Source organism: Carlito syrichta, unplaced genomic scaffold (genome assembly GCF_000164805.1).
Source record: "Carlito syrichta isolate Samal-C Ts95f unplaced genomic scaffold, Tarsius_syrichta-2.0.1 Scaffold304639, whole genome shotgun sequence".
NCBI lineage: Eukaryota > Metazoa > Chordata > Mammalia > Primates > Tarsiidae > Carlito > Carlito syrichta.
The window spans coordinates 239,087-248,707 of NW_007248735.1; the positions used below are offsets into that span (position 1 = coordinate 239,087).

Sequence of the window (9,621 nt, forward strand, 5' to 3'; positions counted from 1 at the left end):
TGATGATATGCTTGAACCCACTCCTTTTCAGTCCCCATTTCACCTCCACAGCCTCAGGGAACTTGAAAAGACTGCGCGGTCACAAATCGGGATACACAAACACAAACACCTTGCTGAGCTCTCTGGCCTCCCCTTCCTCTTTCCTCATCCCTTCCCCAACACCCTCTTTATCTTTCTACCCTTCTCCAAGCTCTGGAAAACACTTGGTTACTGGAACAGAAAAGATTCTTGGGGCAGCTTCTGGAGCCTGAGGCCTCAGACTGTCTCTCCTGCCTTGCTTGAAATGGGCTCACAGATGAGATGTGCAGTGGGGTTGGGGATCCATGGGTTGGTGCAAGTGGCCTCTTGAGAGCTCCATCACAGTTAGCTGGAGCTGGAATAAGGGATTCCTTGCTCTCGGAGACAGCATCCAAATTGAGGCATTCATGGGGTTCACTGAAAATGAAATCACTTTGTGATCACTCATCTCCAGGAGCAGGGGAAGGGTGGTAGGGTGGTGGGAGAAGACAGAACTGGAAATGAGTGGAACTGACTCACTGTTGTTTCCAAAGGTATCTTGCTCTCTCTTCATCTTTTCCCTACTTAAAGGTCAAACATACCTTCTTTCTTTTTTAAAAGAGGGGCCCTAGCAGCTATGTACACCACATTGTCTATGGCCAAGAACTAACAGAAATAAGGGAAACAGGAGAGCAAGACAATTTGCACAGCTCCACCTACAGATGTTCCAATGAGTACCACTAACTAGACACCTTTTTCCTCCCCATCATCCTCCCATTCCCCTGCAGACGGGCAGCGGGCAACGTAGCCAGACCAGCTCCATCCCGCAGAAGCCCCAGACCAACAAGTCTGCCTACAACAGCTACAGCTGGGGGGCCAACTGAGGCCCTGACCCTCTTCTCCTGGTCCCATCTTCTGAGAGGGCTTCTCAGCCTGGAAACTATGGAAACAGCATCAAAGAGAAAGGAATGTGGGGGGGGGGGTTCTGCCACCCCCCACCCCCAGCGGCCCATCCCATGCCTCAGCTTCATGTCTGTCCCATTCCCATACCATCCCCACCCTGTTGTATGTATTATAGGATTTGTATTTTCTCCTTTTTTTTTCCTTCCTTCCCTCTTCCTCCCTCCTCCTCCCCCTTGCATTCAAGATTATGAAACTTTGCTGTGGGCCCTGCCCTTCCTTTGCTTCCTCCTATTCACCCTGGTGGTGTATGGGTGAGGTGGGGAGGGGGGACCCCTAAATATATATCAGCCCAACAGCCCTAAGTCTTCTTTATTATTAGGAAAACAAAACAACAACAAAAAAAGGCGTCATGAATATGAACAGCATTGTCAGATGAATTAGTTGAAGTGTTTTTTTTTTTTTGTACTGTGTCCTCAAATTTAATGGATTAATGTGTCTTGTATATATAAAAAGAAAACCTCTACCTTCAGCCTCTGCCCATTCTTGCTCCATCTAGGACATCCTCAGTCTCGTCGGTGACCAGCTTGGTGAATAAGTATTACCATACCAACCGCCTCCTCTAGCAGGCCCCGGAAGGCAGTGGAATAAAATGAAATCTTCGCCCTTTAAGAACTACTCTGACCTTAATGTGCTAGTAGTATCTTGTCTTTGAGGGGCTTCCCTTCCCTTCATCCCTAAGACTTTCACAACCCGGTGACTGGAAAGAACCATCACAAATGTTCGTTTTCTTCAGAAACTGCTACATCTACAGCAGAGTTCAGGCAGTAAAAAAAAAAGAAAAAGGATAGAGGAGACTGGGTGAAAAGGTTGGGGAGGATTAAGGTGGAGGCGATACAATTTCAAAGAATAAAAGTGCCTTTATGGAGGCGTAAGTTTGACTTTAGTTCGGTCTAGGCAAGTACATTAAGAAGTGCGGGCGGCACATGCTAGAGCTTTGGGGCCCCTTTCCCTCTAGTATTGGACTACAGGAGTTCTTCCTTCTTGGATGCTTTCATGTGACATAGCATCCCAATCCCTTGAAAAGGAGGGGTCTAGAGCAGGGTCTGGCATGGGAACGGGGTACACAGGGAGGGACAGGTGGGTGGAGAGGCTGTAAAAGTGGTATGAAAAAGATACTTCCCAGTTCTCTGTTCCCTCCCAGGACTCTTCACTGGCTTCCCTTTTCTTACTTTCCTTTGTCTTGCTGGTTGCAGAGTCTGTTTAAGAAGCTTAAAAGAATCCTTTATGGGTTATGACCTAGTAGCTAGGGAGATGGAGGACGCTAGGTCTGTGTGTCCCCATGCCTTTAACTCTGCAGAAGTCAGTGCTCAAAGGATCTTGGTAAGACGTTTTGTCCATCCCTCTAGTAGACACCACCCAGGCCAGTCTAGAAACAAACAGAACCAAGGAAGGGGTCGAGGGGGCTCTGCTGTCCGGCTGGCTGGCCCGGGTGTGGCAAGCGGGACGAAGGCGGGTCCTCGGCTGGCGCGGCTGTGCTGCCCCCTGGTGGCTGCATCTGGTACGTCCAGAGTCAAGCCTTCCAAGCGCCTTTTTGGGCCTGATTGTGTAGCAGGAAGGAGAATCGACTTAGGAAAAAGGTGGTCCTTGGAAAATGAGAGTTCGTCACGTCCACTCCCCTCGAAGGAAACTGGTCTCCGAAAGGTGGGGGGAGATAAAGCTATTCAAATTGGTGAAAAGCCACCCGCCCTGATTCCAGCGTCCAGCTTTACCGTCGTTTTACGACACCTCGCGGGCTTGCTTTCCGGCAGCGTGGATGACGCCTCGCTCACTTCCGACAGCGCCGCGCAGGCTGGGGCGAATGGCCGCTGGCGGGGTTCAAAGGTTCGAGTCCCAATTCGGGAATGAGCCTCTTTGACCTTTTCCGGGGCTTTTTTGGCTTTCCTGCACCTCGGAGGTGAGAGTAGGCCCGGGTCGGACAAAGGCGGGTTGGTCTGGGGGGGAGCTTGGCCCCGTACACGCTATTTTGGGGAACGCATCTTCTCCACTCCTTCAACGCCTGTGGAGAGAGCAGAAGTCGCAGCATTAAGCACTCACCGCACAACAGTAGCCAAGCCGGTCGTTAAGAGGAGAAACAGCAACCTAAACCTTTCTCCAGCTCGGGGTGATGCAACAGGGACCCAGGCGGGGAAGACAATGGGGTCTGGGAAAGAGGCCAATAAGCAGATGAGCAGGACGTTGGGGGAGAGGGGAGGGGTGGAAAGAGAACTGGGGGGAGGTGTTTCGGGGAGTTGCGAGGTGAGGACTGACTTTGATAAAAACAAACCAGAAAGAGCTGTCAGCTGTTATGTTTTGATTTGACGGCCAGTCCTTCAACCCTCTCCCTAGCCTTCCGAACCCCTGCTCTTGTCCCGCTTTGCCACCCATGAGTTGATGGTGTGGCTTAAGTAGTGCTGAAATCTTGGTGGCCAATCTGCCTCCACTCTCAGCCACAGAGATCCCTTTTTTGGAGGGATGACTCGAGATGAAGATGAGGATGATGAGGAAGAAGAAGAAAGCGGCACATGGGGCCATGGAAGCCCAAGGTTTGATGGTCCCCATCCCTCTGAGGAATTTGGCTTCGGCTTCAGCTTCAGCCCAGGAGGAGGGATGCGTTTCCACGATAACTTCGGCTTTGATGACCTAGTACGAGATTTCAATAGCATCTTCAGCGAGATGGGGGCCTGGACCTTGCCTTCCCATCCTCCTGGTGTGTGGCTTTCCCTGAGGGAGAACCCGTGGTTTCTAGTGGGTTGGTGGGTGAAATACAGAGCCAGCAGGGAGTCGTTGGGGGATGGGAAGTGTGAGAAGACTGGTGATTTCAGGGAGTTTTAAAAGAACCCAAGTCCTAATTTAAAAAAAAAATGAACTGGGTGTGGTGATGTGCACTTCTAGTCCTAGCTACTTGGGAGACCGAGGCAGAAGGAGGATCTCTTGAGCCCAGGAAGTTGAAGCTGTAGTGAGCCAAGATCGTGCCACTGCACTCCAGCCTGGATGACAGAGCAGGACCACTTCTCAAAAAAAAAAAAAAAAGGAAGGAGTCCAACTAGTCCTTTCCCACCTCAGCATCCACCTGTCACCTTTCTGTAGAACTTCCAGGTCCCCAGTCAGAGACACCTGGTGAGAGACTGCAGGAGGGACAGACACTTCGGGACTCAATGCTTAAGTATCCAGATAGTCACCAGCCCAGGATCTTTGGGGGGGTCTCGGAGAGTGATGCAAGAACCGAATCCTCAAAACCAGCGCCAGACTGGGGCTCCCAGAGACCTTTTCATAGGGTGAGTACCCCATCTGGGCCTCAAGTGAGAGCCTGTGGGAGACACTAAGTGCAAAGATTGTAGTCCTTGTTTGAATCTGATAGACTGAGGTTGGAATCCTAGGCCCTCCACTTAGTATATATGTGTTTTCTATATTAAGCTTCTTGTAGAATTTTCTTTGGGGGAAAAGAAATCAGTGTTCTGCTGTCTCTTTAAAAACAAAACAACCTCACATCTTTAAAATAAAAATAAATAAAATTTAAAACAAACAAAAATCACTGGTCTAGGTGATTCTTGGATCAAGCAGGATTGTTTAGGGAGGATAGGAAAGTGTCAGTTTAGGAACACTTTTTGGTAGAAGGATACATAAACAGCCAGGAAGAAAGAAGGAATGGGTAAATAGAGTTATCCAGAATGGAATTCTTTCTCCTGGGAAAGCAGTTATGGAGCTTGGGAGTATCTTGGGGTCTGTGACCTTCCGAGTTTCAGATTGGAAGATGTCTTTTTCCTACTGTGGCTTATCCTGCAGTTTGATGATGTGTGGCCTGTGACCCCCCATCCCAGAGCCAGAGAGGACAATGGTGAGTCTGGAAGAGGGAGTGTTTACCAGCCCTCTGTTAGTCTTCAGCAGTTCTATTCTACCCCTCTTCCCCCCGAAGTTTCTTCTCACCTTTTATTCTTGTACTCTTTTTCTCTTGGTTCTTCATCTCTCTGCCCTTCTAGATCTTGATTCGCGGGTTTCCCAGGAGGGTCTTGGCCCAGTTCTGCAGCCCCAGCCCAAATCTTATTTCAAGAGCATCTCTGTGACTAAGATTACTAAGCCAGACGGGGTGAGTTGAAAGAGAGGGGTAAAGAAAACACCATGGACTGCCTTGGAAAGAGGAGTCTCTATAGAGAAACCACTGGACATAACCTTTAGTGATGTTAGGAATATGGTGGGGATGTTTCCTTGCAGGTGGTAGAAGAGCATCGGACTGTGGTGGACAGTGAGGGCCACAGAGAGACCACAGTAACCCGACAAGAGGCAGATAGCAGTCCTAGAAGTGGTAAGTTAAGAGTGATTCAGAGGGTTCCATCCTAAGACTCCTTGGGGTAGGGAGTCTTTCTTTTACCTTTTAATATGGTTTCTCTCCTTTGCCTCTGCCCATTCTCTGTCATTTAGCTTATCTATTTGTATGACTTTCTTCCTTAGATCCAGAACCACCAAGACCACCAACCCTAGATGATGCCTTTTCCATCCTGGATTTATTCCTAGGACGTTGGTTCCGGTCCCGGTAGCCTTGTTAAACCAACCCCCAGAGGCCTTTGGATTCTTTCCACCTCCACCCATTGTCCACCATCAATAAGCTCAGCTCCGTCTCCTGCCACCTCAGGAGCTTGGAGATGTGAAACGGTGAATTGGGAGCATGTCAGTATGTCACTCACCCAAACTGGCCAATAAAAAAACCTTTATTTATGCTAATTCCTTGGTCTTGGTTTTGTCAAGGCTATTTCTTTTCTTTTTTCTTTGAATTGGAGTCTCATTCTATCTCCCAGGCTGAGTGCAGTAGCATAATCACAACCACCGCAGCCTCAACCTGCTGGCCTCAGGCGATTCTTATGCCTTAGCCTTCCAAGTAGCTGGAGCCACTGGCACATGTCACCACATCCAGCTAATTTTTTGGTTTTTTGTAGAGATGAGGTCTCGCCATGTTGCCCAGGCTAGTCTCAAACCCCTGGGCTCAGGCAGTCTTCCCACCTCTGCCTCCCAAAGTGCTGGGATTATAGGCGTGAACTACCACGCCCAGCCAAGACAATTTCATTTTCTAGAACCTTCGAGGACTTCCCAAATTATTTTGACCCCCAAAATAATTCTCCTTACTTCTTAATTTTTTGTTCTACTTCTAAAACAAAAATCATTCTTCTTCTACTTCTAGGGTCAGGCACCAGTAGAAAATGATTTCTCTTACTGAGAAGATTAACTAGAGATAATTCCAGGGAATTTCTAGAAAGGGATGCATCAGATTTCCACAAAAAGGGTTTGGGTGTGGAAATATAGGATAACTGCTTCCCTGAGTGTGGAATCACTGACTGGAGAGTTCATGAGATAATTTGAGGAAGTACATAGGCAAATATTTATTTTACTGCCTTTTTTTTTTTTTTTTTTTTGGAGTTGGAGTCTCACTCCATCGCCCAGGCTGGAGTGCAGTGGCACTCTTACGGCCACCCCAGCATCAACCTGCTGGGCTCCGGTGATCTTTCTACCTCAGCCTTCCAAGTAGCCAGAACTACAGGTAGGTACTACCACACCTGGCTAATTTTTTGATTTATTGTAGAGACGAGGTCTCACCATGTTGCCCCAAGCTGATCTTGAACCCATGGGCTTAGGCGGTCCTCTCACCTCAGCCTTCCAAAGTGCTGGGATTACAGGCTTGAGCCACCCGCCTGGCTTTTTTTTTTTTTTTTTTTTTAGTTAGGGTCTCACTCTGTCATCCAGGCTGGAGCTCAGTGGCATGATCACAACGATCATGACTCATGGCAGCCCCAACCTCCTGGGTTCAGGCGATCCCTCCACCTCAGCATCCTGAGTAGCTGGGACTATAGGTGCGGTATATATGACCATATCAGCTAATTTTTTTTTTATTTTTGTAGAGACGAGGTTTCACTATGTTGCCCAGCCTAGTCTCAAAATCTTGGGCCCAAGCAATCTGCCCCTGCCTTGACCTCCCAAAATGCTGGGATTATAGGTGTGAGCCACTGCACCTGACTACTTTCCTGGCTATTTTTTAATTTTAATTTTAATTTTTGAGTCCTAATCTCACTTTCTTGCCCAGGCTGGAATGTAGTGGCATACTGATGGCTATTGTAGCCTCAACCTGCTGGGCTCAGGCAGTCCTGCCTTAGCCTTCCAAGCAGATGGAACTGTAGGCGTGCGCCATCACACCTGGCTAATTTTTTTATTTATTGTAGAGACGAGGTCTCACCATGTTGCTCAGGCTGGTTTCCAAACCTTGGGCTCAGGCAATCTTCTCAGCGCCACCTCCCAAAGTGCTAGAATTGCAGGCATGAGCCACTGCACCTGGCATTATTTTTTATTTTTATGTATATTAGAGAAAATATAACTAGCACAAATGTTATCAGGTCTTTTTTTCATTAAAGAAGTTTCTAACCAACCATGGTGGCTCATGCCTGTAATCCTAGCACTTTGGGACGGGGAGGCAAAAAGATTGCCTGATCTCAGGGATCCAAGACCAGTCTTAACAACATAGTGAGATCTTATCTTTACAATAAATCAAAAAATTAGCAGGGCATGGTGACACACCCCTGTAGTTCCAGCTACTTGGAAGGCTGAGGTGAAAGGATCGCCTAAACCCAGCAGGTCAAGGCTGTGGTAGCCATGATTTGTGCCACTGCAGTCCAGCCTGGGAGACAGTGAGACTCTGACACACACACAAAAAAAAGTTTCTAGTGTCTTACCTTTGGTACTTCAGTGGGCCAGAGGAGGAAGGGAGGCGAAGGAGGAGGTTGGGGGAGGGAGAATGGGAAAAAAAAATAATCTCAGCTACTCAGGAGGCTGAGGATTGCTTGAGGCCAGGAGTTTGCGACTTGCCTGGGCAACATAACAAGAAAATTTTGTTTAGCTGGGCATGGTGGGATGTGCGTATAGTCCCAGCTGCTTAGGCTGAGGTGGAATGGTCCCTGGAGCCCAAGAGTTTGAAGCTGCGGGAGCTATGATCATACCTCTGTATCCAGCCTGGACAACAGAATGAGATCTTGTATCTTTTTTTTTTTCTTTAAAGTGAGAAAGCAGGATTTATTGAAAGGACAGGAAAGCTCCCACAGTGGGAGGGGACCGAAGGGGTTGCCCTGAGACCTTGTATCTTAAAAAAGTGGTTTAACATTGTGGTTAAGAATGCCAGATCTTACACATTTATTTACCTCCATTTCCTCTGGAAATCCCATGAAAATGACAATAAAGGGATTTTTATTTTTATTTTTAATTTTTTAATTTTTAAAAATTTTTTCACTCTGTCGCCCAGACTGGAGTGCAGTGGCCGCTCCCGGCCACCGCAGCCTCTACCTGCTGGGATCTGGCGATCCTTCCGACTCAGCCTTCCAACTAGCCAGAATTACAGGCATGCGCTACCACGCCCAGCTGATTTTTTTTTTTTTTTATTGTAGAGATGAAGTCTCGCTGCCTAGGCGGGTCTCGAACCCGTGGGCTCAGGCAATCCACTCACCTCAGCCTCCCAAAGGCGTGGGATTACAGGCTGAGCCACCGAGCCCGGCAATAAAGGGATTTTTTTTTTTTTTTTGAGTTAGAGTCTCACTCCTTCGCCTAGACTGGAGTACAGTGGCCCCTCCCGGTCACTGCAGCCTTGACCTGCTGGGCTTCGGTGATCCTTCCGCCTCAGCCTTCCGAGTAGCCGGAATTACAGGCGCGTACTACCACGCCCGGCTGATTTTTTGATTTATTGTAGAGATGAGGTCTCGCTGCCCAGGCGGGTCTCGAACCTGCGGGCTCAGGCAATCCGCTCACCTCAGCCTTCCAAAGGCGCGGGATTACAGGCTGAGCCACTGAGCCCGGCTTAATAAAGGGATTTTTATAACGGCATATCACAAGAGCACAGGACAAGAGATGACAGTAATGAAAATTCATCTTTTTGTTCTCTTTTATTATATTTTTTGGTAAACAAGAGTTGTTGATTTATTGTAGCCAAATTTATCTTTTCCTTTATGGTTAGTGCCTATCTTTAGAGTTCTCTTATAACCCAGGGTTAAAGAGATGTTCTGGCCGAGCGTGGTGGCTCAAGCCTGTATTCCCAGCACTTTAGGAGGCCGAGGCGAGAGGATTGCCTGAATCCAGGGGTTCGAGATCAGCCTAGGCAACTTGGAGAGACCTCGTCTCTACAATAAATAAAAAAATTAGCCGGGTGTGGTGGTGTGCACCTGTAGTTCCAATTACTTGAAAGGCTGAAGCAGAAGAATCGCCTGAGCCCAGCAGGTCTAGGCTGAGGTGGCTGTGAGCATGCCACTGCACTCAACCTGGGCAACAGAGTGAGACACTGACTCAAAAAAAAAAAAAAAAAAAAAAAGAATGCTCTCCTATATTACCTACTACAGATTTTATAGTTTTGCCTTTTACATTTAGGTTTTCGGTTTTTTGGGGTTTTTTGAGTCGGGGTGAGTCAGGACTCTGTCAACCAGGTTGGAGTGCAGTGGCACAATTATGGCTCACCGCAGCCTTAACCCTTTGGGCTCAGGCTATTCTGCCTAAGCCTCCCAAATAATGGGACTAGACTTGTGCCACCAGGCCTGGCTAATTTTTTTGTTTTTATTTTTTGTAGAGGCAAGGTCTCACCATGTTGCCCAGCCTGTACATTTAGGGTTTTTTTTTTTTTTCGAGTTGGAGTCTCACTCTGTCGCCCAGGCTGGAGTGCAGTGGCAT

The 9,621-nt window shown here is 48.0% G+C and overlaps 2 protein-coding genes across 15 annotated transcripts in view; both read left to right on the forward strand.

Annotated features, from left to right (window-relative positions):
* The window catches only part of UBAP2L (ubiquitin associated protein 2 like), a 47,275-nt gene extending 45,688 nt beyond the window's left edge, over positions 1-1,587 (forward strand). For 5 of the 11 annotated variants that reach the window (XM_008060546.1, XM_021713628.1, XM_021713629.1 and 2 more), the window contains one exon: positions 1,457-1,569. In XM_008060546.1, coding sequence (XP_008058737.1) covers positions 1,457-1,495 — 39 coding nt within the window. In that variant the 3' untranslated portion in view covers positions 1,496-1,569. Of the gene's footprint in view, positions 1-785; positions 1,430-1,456 lie in introns of those variants that run through there. The other 6 variants (XM_008060539.1, XM_008060541.1, XM_021713626.1 and 3 more) reach the window with 2 other exon arrangements.
* A 279-nt stretch (positions 1,588-1,866) lies between these two features.
* On the forward strand, positions 1,867-5,655 carry HAX1 (HCLS1 associated protein X-1). Of its 4 annotated transcripts, none has more exons than XR_002482105.1 (7): positions 1,867-2,854; positions 3,387-3,646; positions 4,027-4,214; positions 4,723-4,774; positions 4,917-5,027; positions 5,149-5,239; positions 5,386-5,655. XR_002482105.1 is itself a non-coding variant. In XM_021713632.1 (7 exons), the coding sequence occupies exons 1-7, from the start codon at positions 2,802-2,804 to the stop codon at positions 5,469-5,471; spliced, it is 861 nt and encodes a 286-aa protein (XP_021569307.1). In that variant the 5' UTR covers positions 1,867-2,801; the 3' UTR covers positions 5,472-5,655. The 4 variants fall into 4 exon arrangements, 3 of the variants coding, with proteins under 3 accessions (XP_021569307.1, XP_008058729.1, XP_021569308.1); XM_021713632.1 differs by having other exon boundaries at positions 4,003-4,214; positions 4,917-5,023; XM_008060538.2 differs by having other exon boundaries at positions 4,917-5,023.
* The last annotated feature ends 3,966 nt before the right edge of the window (positions 5,656-9,621 follow it).

Excerpts from the sequence above, each read along its gene's own strand:
- HAX1 (XM_021713632.1), top strand. The coding sequence starts at position 2,802 with ATGAGCCTCTTTGACCTTTTCCGGGGCTTTTTTGGCTTTCCTGCACCT. Across the intron at positions 2,855-3,386 it reads GGCTTTCCTGCACCTCGGAG|CCACAGAGATCCCTTTTTTG; the intron begins GTGAGAGTAGGC and ends CTCCACTCTCAG. Across the intron at positions 4,215-4,722 it reads CCCAGAGACCTTTTCATAGG|TTTGATGATGTGTGGCCTGT; the intron begins GTGAGTACCCCA and ends CTTATCCTGCAG.